Source organism: Ctenopharyngodon idella, chromosome 15, assembly GCF_019924925.1.
Source record: "Ctenopharyngodon idella isolate HZGC_01 chromosome 15, HZGC01, whole genome shotgun sequence".
NCBI lineage: Eukaryota > Metazoa > Chordata > Actinopteri > Cypriniformes > Xenocyprididae > Ctenopharyngodon > Ctenopharyngodon idella.
Genome location: NC_067234.1, coordinates 8781654 through 8799913, shown reverse-complemented (window position 1 = coordinate 8799913; position 18260 = coordinate 8781654). Strand labels below are relative to the sequence as shown.

Below are 18260 nucleotides of genomic sequence, written 5' to 3'. Positions count from 1 at the left end.
GTCATAGAATATGGCACTAAAAAAGCCTGTTAGAAGTCAGAAGGCATTAAGTTCATTTATGATTTGCTGTCTGTCTGAACCAAAGAAATAAAAGCGAACTATCTATACCATATTCAGGGCCCTATGATTTCCGTGATGCAGAAAACACGGACGGAATCGCGGAATCCATTCATAAAAACGGACTTTACTGTATGAAGCTGAATGTCATGGAATTTGTCAAATTTTGGATTAATAAATCAAAAGTAGGGGGGTACACTTACATCAAATTACGATATGGACTAGTGTCTGTGAATATTATACCGCAAGAAGGCAAACTGAATATGAATCTTGCATGTTCTGCGTGTCTCTGGCGCAGACCTGCGAATATGTACTACACATCCTGAAGCACGCGTGATGCTCGCTGTGTTTTTTCCAGCATCTGCCATCTTACTATATGATGACATGAACGCATAAACTTCATCTCTAGAGCTGCTCTGAGTCACTTCATAAGCATTTTACCATTTAATTTGAGAAAAAACTATTGTCATATCATATACACACAGAAACTTCAAGATCACAGCAACCTGTCAAAATAAAAGTTCGGTTTAACTTGTAAAAGAAATATAGCCATATTATTTTAATTTCATATATTACTATTGTACTACTATGTACTATGTAGTCACTGTTATGTTACTATTGTACGGTATAATGTATTTCTTAATGACAATGTAATACTACTACTAGTACGATAATTATTAAGACTTTAGTTTTAAAGGAATAATCACACAATTTTACAGCAACAGTAAACTTTGTTTGCAAAAAAAAAAAAAAAAAAATGAAAGCGTTTATTTAAATTTAATTTGATTCAAAGTTTTATGCCTTCATTTGATTACCAGAAAAATTAAAATACACAGCACAGAATTTCTGGGGAAAAAAATTCATAGGGCCCTATTATTGTAAATGAATTAATAAAGTTGCTTTTTATTAATTCAATTAATTAGACATGTTTTTGATTAAACCATTAAAATGGAATCCAGAAAAATGTAAACAGAAAACAGAATTTGGTAAAAAAATAAATAAATAAATAAAACTATTTCAAGTATTTCATAGAGCCCTACATATTGAATTGCATAGCATCATATTTTTTCCATTGCATCATATCGCATTGTGTTGAATCGAATCGAATCGAAATCGGATTGCATCGTAATGGGGTGAATCGTGTCGCATCACATCGGTAGCTGCTTCACATGTATCTTTAATGTATCGTATCGTTGGCTATGCATCGAGATGCGTATCGCATCGGCCTCAAGTTATGGAGATGCACATCCCTAGTATAAAGTGGAATGTCACAGAATTTGACAATTTTTGCAAAAGCTATGCTGTTGTAATAGCTGCAGTATGTGGTTTTGCATTGTCCTGCTGAAATACACAGAACACTTTTCCACTTTGAAACAGTCCATTTTAAATGAGCTTTGGCTCACAGGACATGACATCGCTTCTGGACCATGTTCACATATAGCTTCCTTTTTGTGTGATAGAGATTTGGTTGGTATCTGCAGATGGCACGGCGGATTGTGTTTACCGACAGTGGTTTCTGGAAGTATTCCTGGGCCCATGTCATTGACACAATCATGCTGATGAGTGATGCAGTGTCGTCCGAGGGCATGAAGACCACGGGCATCAAATCAAGGTCTTCGGCCTTATCCCTTATGCACAGAGATTTCTCCAGTTTCTCTGAATCTTTTGATGATGTTATGCACTGTAGATGATGAAATTTGCAAAGCCTTTGCAATTTGACGTTGAGGAACATTGTTTTTAAAGTATTCCACAATCTTTCTATGCACTCTTTCACAGATTGGAGAGCCTCTGCCCATCTTTACTTCTGAGAGACTCTGGCTCTCTAAGACATTTATAGCTAATCATGTTACAGGGGCCATATTCACAAAACATCTTAAGGCTAAAAATAGGTCCTAACTTGGGAATTTTAGGATTTTAGGAAATTGTTGCTCTAAGAGTATTTCACAAAGCATTTTAGCACTAAAACTAGCTCCTAAATCTGTGAAACATTAGGAGTAGTCAAGAGGACTCCTAAGTCACTAAGACTAAATCACAAACAGTCCTAATCCACCCAAAGACACTGTACACCATGAGACAATAGCGATAGAGCCTTAGGTGCTGAACCTTTTCTTTCATAAATGCAATACATATTTTGATTTATAGATTTTAATCTACAATAAGACGCCAAAAATAAATCTTTAATAAATAAATAAATAATGTCTGATAACCTGTGGCAGTTCTTACAAATGATCGAATAGTGTAAAAAAAACTATTATTAGTGTATTTGGCGTGCTGTCCAAGGGGATCGAGGGCTCCGAGCTTGGAATTTATTTAGCCCAGTTCTCCCCCGTTGCCGTATCAGCCGAGTGTGAGGAACGGGGTGGCGGAGGGATGCAGAAAACCGTCGAGGTAACAATAGGTGAGTCGGCTCTCGCCTGTGTATATATACCTCCACTCGAGCTGATTAGATAGACCGTTTGAACATACTCCTCTCAAACTTTGCATCATTTGTCGCTTGAAAGTCTGCATTCTCTCGAGATGCAGACATGTAAGAGGCTGACAATTAGCTGAACATATAGGCTACTAGTTTAATTAGGCTTTAATTATTTAACAAGGCTTAGCCTACATTTTAAAATCTTTATTTCAATTTGGCATCATTTGTATTTTAAAACCTTTATTTTAATATGGAAACATGATACCTCATTCTACAATATTTCTATGATTAAATCGCTGACAGAGACTCCTCCCCCATCAGCCAATCACTGTGGGCATAGTTAGTAAGCGTGTTGACATCATCCATAGCAACGAGGTCAACCCCGCCCTTACTCTTAGCTTAAGACTTCTCTCTATTCCTTAGTAAAAGTTGGTCTCAGCAGCTTTGTGAATAGGTTTTAAGAGAAAACTCTTAGCTAAGAACTTTTACTGCTATTTAGGAGAACTCTTAGTGGTAAGATAAAATGTTTTGTGAATACGGCCCCTGTTAACTTAATTAACTTAATTAGTTGCTAGATGTTCTCCCAGCTGAATCTTTTCAAAATTTCTTGCTTTTTCAGCCATTTGTTGCCCCTGTGCCAACTTTTTTGAGACCTGTAGCAGGCATCGAATTTGAAATGAGCTCATTTAGTGGATAAAAGTGTAAAATTTCTTTCATTTTTAATGTTATCTATGTTCTATTGTGAATAAAATATTGGCTCATGTGATTTGAAAGTCTTTTAGTTTTTATTTTATTCAAATTTAAAATAACGTCCCAACATTTCCGGAATTTGGGTTGTAAATTGAATCCGATATCTAACTGGATTAATACTTCTCAGATGATAATAAGCTAATCGTGTTATTTACATGTGCCTCAAAAGATAAAGTGCTGTCAAGGATGTCACCCAGACTAACCTGAAGGGAAAAAGAGATAACATAATTTTCAGTAGTCAGTGTAAAGCTTTCATAATTTAGCAATTTTGATTTAGTGCCTACTAATAGAATTTCACCAGATTTTGCACACAGCAACTGTAGGGACAGTGCTGGCAAAAAGTGATCAAAAGAATTTGGATTAGTTGAAGTGAAGTAAGTGAAGATGTACTGTAAGTGAAGGCTTACACATGTTTATGAAGGCATTGCTTTATAACATTGCAACATAAAGACGTCGTGGCCACAAGAAAAATATATTGTTCCCTGAACATAGTATCTTGAGGCCACGATTTTACATCGTATGGCCACTACATAAGGATGTTGTTCTCTCGAAACAATGATCTCGTGGCCACAACTTATCACGTTCCCACAAGTCAATATGACATTCCCACAAATTAATATGATGTTCCCACAAATTAATATCTCATGGCCACGACATATCATGTTCCTACGAGTTAATATGTTGTGGCCACGACAAAACTAAGTGTCCCCTCCCGATCACTGTAGAAAATCGGCCAAACTGTGGCACTATAATAAGAAATAACTAATAATGCTAATAACTCTAATCACTTTGAATGGAAATAAATACACAGAAGCAGTTCATTTGTAAAACAATGGTGCACTTATAATATATATTATATAATTAGTTTACAAAGAAATCTGTCAAGATGCCAGACATGATTAAATACATTGCTGTCCACTAATGAAAAGAATATTTTATGTCTTTTAAGAAAACTATGATGGACTTTGTTGTAAAACAAAAATATTTTTTTAAATGTGCCATTAATATAAAATGCTAAATTAAGTATTAAGTATATGTATTAACTGAAGATGTATAAAAAGGTTTGAAATGTTATTTAGTAATTCAATGAATTATAGTTATTAAATGTAATAATATACACACTATAAAAAGAAGCTGTTACATACAAATCTAAATGAATTTTAGTGTCCATTTACAAATAGACAAAATAATTGAACCTCAACACTGTTCAGATGGAATAAAGCTCACAAATGCTAATGTTCCGATGAAAATTCACAATTATTAAATGCATTGATTTTATACTTGTTCATACTTCCATAGGAGAGAAATGGCACAAACGTCACCTCACCTATCGTATCATGAACTGGCCACGGAGTCTTTCTCCCAGTCAAGTGCATCTGGCGGTGGACACAGCATTCCAGCTCTGGAGTAATGTGTCCGGGCTGCTCTTTCAGGAGCTCCAGCAGGGTCCCACCGACATCCGGCTGGCCTTCTTTGAAGGGGAACATAATGATGGGATGGGAAATGCATTTGATGGGCCAGGTGAATTTCTTCTTTCTTCCTTCCTTCTTAATAAATTAAATTGAATGTCTTGTCTTAAAGTTAAAGTAATTATTCCATGTTATTTTAACCTAATGTCTATGGACAGCATTTGTGCCATGCTTTTACATAAAGAGATGGGTAAAGTGTTTACAGTAAATGTTTTATTAAATATAAACCATTAATTCTGGGCAGGTGACAGCACTTACAAAAATCTCTACTATGCATGTACTTCTCAGAAATATACTTAAAATTACACTTGAAGGGGACATATTATGTCCTTTTTACAAAATGTAAAATAAGTCTCTGATATCCCCAGAGTGTGTATGTGAAGTTTTAGCTCAAAATACCCCACAGATAATTTTGTATAGCGTGTTAAAATAGCCAGTTTTGGAGGGTGAGCAAAAACACGCCTTTTTTGTGTGTGTGTCCCTTTAAATGCAAATGAGATGCTGCTTCCGGCCCCCTTTCAAGAAGAGGGCGGGGCTTCAAGAGCACATGCAACAAACAAAAAGGATGATCTCAAGCACTGAAAATGTCAGAAACTGTCAGTCATGGTGTTCAGTTCGAACTGGAATTAGACAATGATAATAGAGCCAGAGAATATATGCTTTAGTTTACAAACCCGATTCCAAAAAAGTTGGGACACTGTACAAATTGTGAATAAAAAAGGAAAGCAATAATTTACAAATCTCATAAACTTATATTTTATTCACAATAGAATATAGATAACATATCAAAAGTTGAAAGTGAGACATTTTGAAATGTCATGCCAAATATTGGCTCATTTTGGATTTCACGAGAGCTACACATTCCAAAAAAGTTGGGACAGGTAGCAATAAGAGGCCGGAAAAGTTAAATGTACATAGAAGGAACAGCTGGAGGACCAATTTGCAACTTATTAGGTCAATTGGCAACATGATTGGGTATAAAAAGAGCCTCTCAGAGTGGCAGTGTCTCTCGGAAGTCAAGATGGGCAGAGGATCACCAATTCCCCCAATGCTGCGGCAAAAAATAGTGGAGCAATATATAAAAGGAGTTTCTCAGAGAAAAATTGCAAAGAGTTTGAAGTTATCATCATCTACAGTGCATAATATCATCCAAAGATTCAGAGAATCTGGAACAATCTCTGTGCGTAAGGGTCAAGGCCGGAAAACCATACTGGATGCCCGTGATCTTCGGGCCCTTAGACGGCACTGCATCACAAACAGGAATGCTACTGTAAAGGAAATCACAACATGGGCTCAGGAATACTTCCAGAAAACATTGTCGGTGAACACAATCCACCGTGCCATTCGCCGTTGCCGGCTAAAACTCTATAGGTCAAAAAAGAAGCCATATCTAAACATGATCCAGAAGCGCAGGTGTTTTCTCTGGGCCAAGACTCATTTAAAATGGACTGTGGCAAAGTGGAAAACTGTTCTGTGGTCAGACGAATCAAAATTTGAAGTTCTTTTTGGAAAACTGGGACGCCATGTCATCTGGACTAAAGAGGACAAGGACAACCCAAGTTGTTATCAGCGCTCAGTTCAGAAGCCTGCATCTCTGATGGTATGGGGTTGCATGAGTGCGTGTGGCATGGGCAGCTTACACATCTGGAAAGGCACTATCAATGCTGAAAGGTATATCCAAGTTCTAGAACAACATATGCTCCCATCCAGACGTCATCTCTTTCAGGGAAGACCTTGCATTTTCCAACATGACAATGCCAGACCACATACTGCATCAATTACAACATCATGGCTGCGTAGAAGAAGGATCCGGGTACTGAAATGGCCAGCCTGCAGTCCAGATCTTTCACCCATAGAAAACATTTGGTGCATCATAAAGAGGAAGATGCGACAAAGAAGACCTAAGACAGTTGAGCAACTAGATACCTGTATTAGACAAGAATGGGACAACATTCCTATTCCTAAACTTGAGCAACTTGTCTCCTCAGTCCCCAGACGTTTGCAGACTGTTATAAAAAGAAGAGGGGATGCCACACTGTGGTAAACATGGCCTTGTCCCAACTTTTTTGAGATGTGTTGATGCCATGAAATTTAAAATCAACTTATTTTTCCCTTAAAATGATACATTTTCTCAGTTTAAACATTTGATATGTCATCTATGTTGTATTCTGAATAAAATATTGAAATTTGAAACTTCCACATCATTGCATTCCTTTTTTATTCACAATTTGTACAGTGTCCCAACTTTTTTGGAATCGGGTTTGTAATTATGGTTATAAATTATGTTGTTATCTTGCTTTTATCCACTATTAGTACAAGCCTGTTGTAGCAGACCCTGTCCGAATGATGGCCAAAACTTTACTGATGAGTTTTATGAAGTTTATTGTACATCACACAAAAGATGAAGTGTCCATTTTCACTCCAGAAAATCACCATAAGAGCTTAATAAAACACACTACAAGAAGTGCGCATTAAACTTGCATTATCATCAACATATACAGCGATCAAATTACACAAAACACTAAACAAATATATACAGACCTTATTCTTTTTTTTTTGTTTTTTTGATGGGGGTGCTTAATAAACTGGTAAACTTTATATCCATAAAACAACTCCGATGAACTGTAATAAAGTCGTGCGTGTTCTCACCTTCATTGCTGCCGTAACCTGGAGACTGTAAGCTGGATAATGAACAGTTGGTACTGATCCATCCTTGAGTAACAACTTTTTAGCAAAACCTGTGTCTTGTATTGTCCCTTTGCATTGACCCTCGTTCACAAAGCAGTCTGGACTGAAATGATTTGTGCAGACATGAACAAATTTATGTATATTTTGGGGTGCATAACCTTCAAAAATAAAACTAATCCAGATGTTGTGAACAATGAAGACTTCAATGTTCACTCTTACATCAAACAACAGAACATCGGGATTGTTTACGAGACATTTTTGTCGGTAAATCTGCTCGAGCGTGGAGAAAATGGCAGACAACATACAACTCGCTGAGGTCGGAAACTATGGTAATGCAGGACTGTCAGTCAGTGGCCGTGGGTGGGGCCTGAGCAGTGTGATGTCAGAATCAAAATGACATGTCTAATGAGACTGCTTTGGTTTAATAGGGATTTAAAAAAAGGAGTAGGTGGTTTTTTATCATTGTAGGGTGGTTGCTAACACATATATATGTCCAAACATTGCATAATAGGTGCCCTTTAAGTATGCTTGACTTATGCTGACAGAAAACTAAATATAAGTATATTTTGGCCTATACTTGTACTTAATCTTTTGATCGAGATACTTATATAGAAAGATGCACTCATATAAATGTGAGAAAGTACAACTCGCAATACGGCGGAATAAGTCCCGCCTTCTGAATAAAAGAGCCAATTGCTGATTGGTAAAGTCATCTCATCACTGCAGCTGCCATTAGAAGCTATAGAAACAGTCAGTGTTCTGAAACGCACTCTTAGGACTGCACATGCAATGCGCATGTGCAGTCCTAAGAGCGCGTTTCAGAACACTGAACGCTGATCCAGCCCGAAGCATGCTGTTTTTTTTTGTTTTGTTTTTTTGTCACGATTTATCGTTTGGCTGTTTGAAACAATAGACAGAGACATTTGTTGTCAGATTTCATTGGGGATTTCAAATATGAAATTTAATCGTAAGCTTGTTGAACAGCTTTGGAGAAAGAGATGAACTTGCATGACTGAAACAGCTGCCCTAGAGGCTTTTCAAAGATGCCCGCCGAGTGAAATGACTTGCCTTAAAAGGAATTTGGTTATACCCAGTCTTTTAACTAGGATTCTTTTGTTATATTCTTTAGGTGGCACTCTGGCTCATGCATTTTTCCCATTCCGCGGTGAAGCTCATTTTGATATGTCTGAACGCTGGACCCTGAATAGTCTTAAGGGACACAACTTGTTCCTTGTGACGGCCCATGAAATTGGCCACACTCTGGGTTTGGTTCATTCACCTGTTCGTCATGCACTCATGTCACCATACTATAAGAAGATTGGTTCTAAAGCGATGCTCAGCTGGGATGACATCACTGCGATACAACAACTGTATGGTAAACAAGCCCTTCTTTTCTTGTTTGAAAGCTGTGCAAGTGTTTATTTTGTAATATTATTTTCAATATTATCATTTAGCAGTAAAGAATAGGTCTCTGGTCTTTAGTAGCAATGTCTTTACAGTGATAGCAAAGCTGACTATTGTGAGAAAGTTTGAGAAACTGCTAGGCTTTTAGCCTTTTCTTTTAGAAATATGTGCATCTTAGATGGTGTAAAATACCCTTATGTCTTGCTATGAGAAGTCAAGTCACCTTTATTTATATAGCGCTTTATACAATACAGATTGTTTCAAAGCAGCTTCATAAGCAGGAAAATCAATGATGCAAACTTCATCAGATGAAAGACAAACTCATTTTCTGCTGTAAAGCAGCTCTAAAAAGACAATAGTGTCATTATTCAGCTCAACAATAGTGTCATTATTCAGTCATTTCCATGTTGATTCAGTTCAGTTCAAAAACTAAAAAATTGGTCAATTATGAAACAAGTTCAATTCAACTATAAGCAGCTCTATACAGAAGACAATAGTGTCGTTATTTAGTTTGTGTCAGCTCCATCAGGTGACAGAAATGGCCAACAGTATGAACAGCAATTAATATAAATGAGCTTAGACCCTGTTTACACCTGGTATTTAAGATGCATTTTGATGGTTTGGATCACGGGTGGACGATACTAAATACAGGTGTAAACGTGGTGTAAAAAGTTTTGAGCTTGTCAACTTTTGACCACTTCCAAAGGTAGTCAAAAACACATTCGACTGGATTGCTTTCATAGTGTAAACGCTCATGTGATCGAATGCATTCGAACAGCCACAAAAGACCGCCTTCTGACATAACGCTTACACATTATGGGAAACGCGCTAGCCAGACGGGATTTAAACTGTCTGCTGGAGACCCAAGTTTGGCTTGAAGATGAAAAACATATCAAGCACATTGTTCTCCCACCATTCCTGTTTTCTAACACGCACTCACCGTGTTCGGCGTGGTCTTGCAGCTGTCAGAGTAGAAACGAAAGCTGATGCTCTCCGGGTGCATTCATATGTAAATTCATGAGCTTATTATGTCCATTAGATCAAAAAATCTGAAAAAAAAAAAAAAACATACATTTACCCGCCCATAGATCCTCCCCTCGAAGAAATCAGGACAGAAGTGGTTGAAAGTGGACAAAAGAGACTGATTAAAACACCAGGTGTAAAGGTCTATGGGTATGGGTCTCCCTCGTCTACTTGTGATCCAATCGAGTTCACCCCAAAAATGAAAAGGTCCCACTTTATATTAAGTGGCATTAACTACTATGTACTTACATTTAAATTAATCATTTGATACAATGCATTTATTGTGTACATACATGTTTTTACATTGTACTTATATTTTAAAAACACCTGCATGTAATTACATCTGTAATTAATTTCTGTAATTACATTTATAATTACACTGTTGACCCATCCCTTACACCTTACCCCTACCCTTAAACCTACCCATACCACCAAAGCTTTCCCTAACCTTACCCGTATCCCACCTCAATAGCAGCAAAAGTGTTTTGCAATTTAATATGAACCCAATAAGTACATTGTATTTATTTTTTTGATGTAAGTACATACTAGTTAATGCCACTTAATATAACGTGGGACCAATGAAAATTCTATCATCATTTACTCACCCTCAAGTTGTTCCAAACCTGTATAATTTTCTTTGTTCTGCTGAACACAAAGGAAGATATTTTGAAGAATGTGTTAAACTGAACAGTTTTGGGGCACCATTGACTTCCATAGTAGTGTTTTTCCTACTGTGGAAGTCAATGGTGCCCCAAAGTGGCCTGGTTACAAACTTTCTTCAAAATATCTTCCTTTGTGTTCAACAGAACAAAGAAAATTATACAGATTTAGAACAACTTGAGGGTGAGAAAATGATGATAGAATTTTCATTTTTGGGTGAACTATCCCTTTAATATCAGGTGTAGACAGGGCCTTAGAAAGTCTTAATCCCAATTAATGGCTACAGAAGACAGAATAATCACTATAACTCATGCAATGTTTGCCTCTCACACACAAACACCTTCAGTTCAGCATTTCTTAAAACATAAAGTCTCTACAACATTGGAAAAATTTTTTAGGTGAATGTATCTCAAAAACACTTTATATTTTGCATGGATTCTATTTTAGGCCCATATTCTAGGATTGTTTGTATTACATTATTTTCATGACAATTAAGCACATGTCCTTCCCTGTCTACTCACGTTACTGTGTAATACAAACAAAATGCCATAGTTTTTACTGTTAAGTGAAGAAACAACAATATTATTTAAATTGTTATATATACATCATGATAGTGTTTGTAGTACTGAACTTTATTTGTTAATTTTAATTTTAAAATATTGTTGCGTGTTATTAATTACTTAAGATCATTACAGCAATGAGAAAGGGACTGTCCTTTTTTCTGTTGATTTTGGGGTGTAATATTGCCGTCTTCTTGAGATTTACCCAAATGCACCAACCATTTGCAAATGTACCAGTTCCTCATATCATGAAACCTTTCCTGATATTTTCACACAAAGCAATCTTTACCTAGCGTGACAATGAATACAGCTAATTTTGCCTGGGTGTAGTGAAACAGACAAACATAGATTTACTCTGAAAGATAGTAAGAGAAACACAACTATAGTTCCAGGCCGGTGAAACTGTCAGCTGTTTCTTAAGCATGTGTCAGGCAGGTTTACACATGCCACCGTGCTTTCGGGAGAAAACCTACAACCATCCATCTTCAGCACACATACCAACACTACTAACAGCGTCTTAATCAGAACTGAAGAATCCTTCCCAATGAGTGTGCCAGGCTGATCTTTCTTTTAGCCTTCCAGGAAAAAGTCAGATATGATATTAATGCACACACACATAATAGCCCTCTAGCACTTCTTTTTTTTGATACTTTCCGTGATCCATGCACGCACACGCGCACGCGCACACGCACACGCACACACACACACACGCACACACACACACACACACACACACACACACACGCACGCACGTACGTATAGTGCTTACAATATTAATATTTTACTCTGTATGTATGTCATTTATCCTTAAAGCAAAAGGAGGCCAACACAAGTACATGTAGATGCTGCATCCCAAAACTAATTTTTTAAGATATTATCTGCTGCTAACACAAATATTTGTGTGGGTGTGTCTTCATCCTGTTTACCAGAGGAAATGTTGTAGGATTTCCTTTTCTCCACCACAATCACAGATTTATGCCATCAATATCAGATGTTTTATTTTTATTTCAGACAAGCTGAATTTACAGCATTAAATTTAATGCAATCTTTTGGGAATGTTTTTATTTCGATGGTCCACTTTAGACATTCTACTTATTTTACATTCTACATGTCAGCTAGCAGTCATTAGAGTATTAGTAGGTTGTCTTCTTAATATCTGCTAGCACTTTATTTTGATGCTCCCCAACAGACATTCTACTGACTATAAATAACTTTGCAACTATATGTCATTCTTAAAAATAAAATTCTTCTTAACTGCTATTTTCTTATTTTCTAACTTAAGAAAAAAAAGAAAAAAATATTTTGTATTCCCAAAAATTTTTCTTAAGAATGTTCTTATCTTTTTTCTTAAGATTGTTCTTAAGAAAACATTTAAGAAGTATTCATATTCCTGAAAAGAAAGTGCTTAAAAATCATTGTAAATAACTTAAAGTTAGGATAACATCCAACCTGTCTTAAATCCCCAATGGTGAGATGTTTAATGATTTTATTGGGTTGTTTCAAATATTAAGCATTACAACATAACACTAGCTACATATACATATGTAGCAACATTTCCTTTGTTCCTATAAATAATCTCAGTTTGGGGGTTGTTCCCCCTTTAAATGAACAGCGTTCTCTTCCACTCTTATTACTCACACCTGAGGAGCCCTTGAGCAAGGCACCTAACCCCCAAATGCTCCCCGGGCAGTGCAGGAAAAATCACTGCCTATTGCTCCGGGTGTGTGTTCACAGTGTGTGTTCTATACTGCTGTGTGTGTGCACTTGGATGGGTGAAATGCAGAGCACAAGCTCCGATTATAGGACACCATACTTGGCTACGTGTCACGTCACTTTTACTTTTCTAAAACTTTAACTTACATAGACACTTTTATGACTGGGTAACACCTTTGTGCACCAGTGTCATACAAATTGGCATTCTTTATGTGTGTGCAGGTAAACCACCTGGGGATACAATAAAGCAGCTTGCGGGACGGGCTCTGAGATGGGCCATGCAGGATTGGCAGATTTCTCAAGATCATAAGGGAGGTTCCCTCACACCCCACTACTGCCAGGGTTTCTTTGATGCCATCACCATGGGTAAGAACTAGATATTTTAATTGACGCATAAACAGTTTACCTCGAACTGTGCAAAGCTGTTGTTTTTCTGTAGATGAGAATGGGACAGTGCTGGTGTTTCAGGGCCATAATTTCTGGACGGTATCTAATGGCAGTGTGAGCGATCCTCTTCCACTTCAGACACGCTGGCCGCAGCTGTCATTGGCTGTTGAAGCAGCCGCCTTCTCACCACTGGACAGCAAACTCTACTTCTTTAAAGGTAGGCTGATGTAAATACTTCTGAAGTTCAGACTGTTTCCCCCCTATTCCAGAGTGCAGTTTTGTCCAGGGCACATCTGAGGCCTCATTTATAAAACATCCACGCCAGCATTCATATTTATAAAAATAGTCTTTGAGAAGTACACACATTTGAGAAATGATCATAGGATCAAATGTAGGACAATTTCTACGCAACATTTTAGAAATGAGGCCCCTGGTCTCATTGTCATATAGTGTATGTTTACTCAATTACAAAAACCTGCTTTTGGGGATTTCCCTTTGCAATGCAACATGACAATGCATTCAGTTTTAAATTCAAAGTGAATTGCATTTCACAGTAACTTGGTGAATAATTTAGAAATATGACACATTATGTCAGGAAAAAAGCAAAGCCATTTCAGGAAGGGCAAGTTTTACATTTAGATTTATGATTTCCTTTGAAACAACATGCACCGATGAATCGCTCACAATAGGAGCAGGAATCAAAAGTTTCATTTTTATATAACTGTTCATTCACAAGTTCACCTGCCTATCCAGGTGAACAGATTTGGCTTTCTGTCCTTGAAGGCAGGGGCTCGATCCTGAGACTTAGCTAGAGCTGAGAGCTCATTAACCCTCCGGACTACACAACTGGACAGAACAAGTAAGTTTAGATGGAGGAGGTGATGGGATGATGGAGGGGTGCCGGAAAAGCCTTCGCCTGCTCGACATGCAGAGTGCTCAATGACTGCTGCTATATGCTTGTGATGATGATTGACAGGACTGAATGATAAAGCTCCTCCTGAACTTACGTTTACAACTTCATTTAATTAATTATATGAATTTTATCATTCATATATTGATGATTTTGTTGTGAACAAGCATTCCCTGTGAAAGCAGATGCTTTCATCCAAAGCGATTTACAAATGAGGAATACAACGAGAGTTTACACAAACATAGATTTTAACCAATTTTAATATGCAGAAACTAAAATGAGAACTAAAGGTTTCATATAGGGTAGAACACGTTCATACATTTTGAAATTTTATTAATGTTAGGACCTTTCCCAGGTCCTCTAATCACAGAGAAGGATTGAATGCACTGAATATGGCACTACTGATAGGCTATTGTTGTGTGGAAAACAACACTGTGAACAGTCTACAAATATACAAGTCATACAAGTCATGTCAAATTTATTTATAAAGCGCTTTTCATAATACACATTGTTTCAAGGCAGCTTTACAGTAAATCATGAGGTTAATGTTTATAATATAATATCTTCATGCCTTATAGCCACATTTAGCAAATTAGAGCTGGGAGATAATATAGTTTAAGTTTTACAATGATACAACATGACTTACAAGTGTACTGTATTTATCCATCTTTATATAGAGAGCTGTGCGATAATATAGTAGATAACACATTTTGTGACAATATAAACAATCAGCAATTAAGATTTGCTGTATATTATCATTTTACATGAGTGTGTATCTGGGTAAACTTACTAGATAGTATATATAGTATTTGTGTAATTCGTTATTATTAACTTTTTAATAAAACCTGAGAGCGAGTAAAGGTAATTTTTAGGTAAACTGTGCCTTTAAAGATGCATATTCTCAACTCATTTCCCTGTTTTTTTCTCCTGCTAGGAAGACGGATGTGGCGTTACTCAGGCTCTGATCTGGACCCTGGATTCCCCAAGAAGAACAGTGAATTGGGCTTACCGAAGCACCCTGACTGCACCTTCTTCTACCAGCCCCTGGGCCATATGGTGCTCTTCAAAGGGTCCCGCTACTTTGTCCTGAATCTTGAATCTCTTAGCATAGAGCCGTACTATCCTCGTTCTCTGAGGGACTGGAAGGGTATTCCACATGGGGTAAATGGGGTCTTGACTCGGCCAGACGGAAAGCTGTATTTCTTTAAGGAGCAGCAGTACTGGAGGTTTGATCCTGGGAAGGTGCGCATTACTGCGACTGGACAGTGGGCAAAGAGGCTGCAATGGACTGGCTGCCACAGAACTCCATCATTACAGGGTAACAAGCTACTCTGACCAGAAGAGGGAGCTAAACTAGATTCACAATATTAAGAGGCATTTAGGATATGTGCAATTCATGTGTGGCCTAATGGTTTAATCTGGGAAAAGGTCTTTCTTGCAGTCTACAAATGCAAAGATAAGTTAGATAAGATTTTTTTTAAATGTTTTTGAAGGAAGTCTCTTTTGCTCACCAAGGCTGCATTTATTTGATCAAAAATATAGTAAAAACAGTAATGTTGGAAATATTACAGTTTAATATAATGCCTTGTAATTTAATAGATGCCTCAGAAGGCCTGGTCTACGAAGGACACAGACTCACTACAGCACAATGTCATCTTTAACCTTCGGGCACAACATAAAACAGTCATAATCACACCAAGGCTGAATTTATTTGATTAAACATACAGCTAGTCTTCAGTGTCACATGATCCTTCATAAATTATTCTAATATGCCGATTTGCTGCTCAAGAAACATTTATTATTATTATCAATGTTGAAAATCAATGATCTTTTTTTTTTTTTTTTAATACTTTTATTTAGCAAAGACACATTAAATGTATTTAAGTGACGGTAAAGACATTTATAATGTTACAAATGATTTCTATTTCAAATAAATGCTGTTCTTTTGAACTTTCTGTTTCAGCATTGATAATAAGAATCATTATTAATAACTGGTTACCAATAATAACTGAGCATAATAACTGAACTTGCCAACACAGGAATAAATTACATTTTAAAATATATATTCACATGGAAAACAGTTATTTTAAATTGTTATAATATTTCACAATATTACTGTTTTTAATCAAATAAGTCCAGCCTTGGTGTAGTCATCAGTTTTATGTTGAGTGCCCGAAGATTAAAGATGACATTGTGCTGCATCCTAGTGAGTCAGTGTTCTTTGTAGACCAGGCCTTCTGAGACATCTAGACTCTGAACACTAGACTGAGACTGTCTAGTATGGCTACATCATAAAAGTTTCCTCCACAGTCAGGCATGAAAATACGAAGTGAAAGCTTCCAAGGATCCTCCAAATTGAGGCAGTCTTTGATGGCACTTCATGCCATGGCAGCCGAGATACTAGAATGCAGCTTTCCATTTGAGAAGCAGCCAACGGCAGGCTTAGAGACCAGATTTGGGTAACATACAGCATCATAAAACAGATGAAAAGTCGAAATATGCAGTAGTCACTTGTGGTACACGTTTAGAAAATTTGAAAGCATAAAGAAGATTTTACATGGAAACAGCCAAGGAAAAGAAGCATAAAAGAATTTCTGATTTCAAAGAGAACACTTCGGTAGTTTATTTTAAACATCCCGCATACATAATTATTAAATTAGTTTGCTACCAACATACATGACATTATTTTACAAGTAATAATTGTAATGAACTATAAAGAACTACACATTACAAATACATTTTGTAAAAATGCAGTCAAATGTCAAAATACACTAAAAAAACAAATTCAGTTTTCATTTTTAGTGGTAATAATTTAGTGGACATACAATAAACAGTTCTGAGACAAATACAGTGTTTTGTGTACAGAATAACATAAAACCTCCTAAAAGTTTACTAGCTAAAGGGTTTACTAGCTACATGCTTGTTTACAACTTTAACATGTTAATCATATTTGGCTCATGCACTACACTGTAAGGGAATGTGCGTTCAGAATACTACCTTTACTATTTCTGCAGGTATGCAGTATGCAAACTTTCCATATGCATCGAACACCAGGATTCCAGGATGATCTGACATTTGGCAGGATGTGTCGTATTCAACCAGAGCAGACTGCATGAGATCATTTGACAACAACAAAACCTGTTTTAAATGCTATTATTTGAAAAAAAAAAAACACTATTCACTAAGCAGTACTCCAGCAGTATTCCTAGTACTACTATTCCTTTCTAAACACAGCCTGCCTGTTTGCACAGAACATCAAAGGTTTCAGTGTGTGTTGTGATTAAACCGATACAAACATTGCATCATCAACAATTCCAATGGCACTTAAACTATTCACAAAATGCTCATTTGTATTTGCTAATGTTTTTCTTGTGGAGTCCATTGAGTGCATGCCATCATTAAAGCTAAAGGGGGTCATACCAAATGAAAAGAAGTTCTGGAATTTTCAATGTCAACTTTTTGTTTAACAATTCATCTCACTGAAATAGTTACGTGGATCATAGAATTTATATTGAAAAATCTATATTAAAATGTTAAATAGAAGCATTTTCAAACATGAGGTTTGGGGGTTGGAGTTTGGGGCTCATTTTAGGAGTTCGGGGTTCGTTTTAGGAGTTCGTAACAGCTTGCCAAAGTGAACTTTATGAAAAAGTTTGCTCCAGCTGATGGTAAACACCTTTGTACTAGCAGTGGTCCGTGGCAATATGCAAATCATGGTTTATATAGTGTCATCCTCCAGGTATGTGTCTCTGAGGCTCTGCCTTCTTTGACATGTAAATCTTCTCCAGTTCATTTATTCTGGTCAGTTTGTCGAGTTCAGACACGAGAAAAAACATGAACACACTGCTTTATAGTAGTAAATGAAGTTGTAATTCTAATTGAAAGACACACTGACAGTTTTTCCATGTTTAATACTGTAAAGCTGCTTGCTTTTAAGCAATCTATTGTATAAAGTGCTGTATTAATAAACGTTACATTACTTTACTTGAGTGCTGAATTGCAGAGCTTGTGCAAACAATGTCCACATCGCTATCAGATGCTTTCTTAAAGGGTTAGTTCACCCAAAAAAGAAAAGAGCCAGAATATTTATTAATATAACTTCGATTGCTTTGGACTGAAAGAAGAAAGTCATATACACCTAGGATCGGTTGAGGGTGAGTAAATTATGGGATAATTTTCATTCTTGGGTGAACTAACCCTTTAACTGCTGTTTTCTCATTGCTGTC

General features: G+C 36.8%; 1 protein-coding gene across 2 annotated transcripts in view; it reads left to right on the top strand.

The window, feature by feature from the left end:
• Window positions 1-18018, top strand: part of mmp28 (matrix metallopeptidase 28) — a 28484-nt gene extending 10466 nt beyond the window's left edge. Inside the window, exons 4-9 of one of the 2 annotated variants that reach the window (XM_051862126.1) lie at window positions 4520-4741; window positions 8507-8752; window positions 12960-13103; window positions 13177-13341; window positions 14969-15352; window positions 17049-18018. In XM_051862126.1, the coding sequence (XP_051718086.1) occupies window positions 4520-4741; window positions 8507-8752; window positions 12960-13103; window positions 13177-13341; window positions 14969-15352; window positions 17049-17101 (1214 nt within the window). In that variant the 3' untranslated portion in view covers window positions 17102-18018. The remainder of the gene's footprint in view (window positions 1-4519; window positions 4742-8506; window positions 8753-12959; window positions 13104-13176; window positions 13342-14968; window positions 15353-17048) is intronic. The other variant, XM_051862128.1, reaches the window with a different exon arrangement.
• Window positions 18019-18260: the final 242 nt, after the last annotated feature.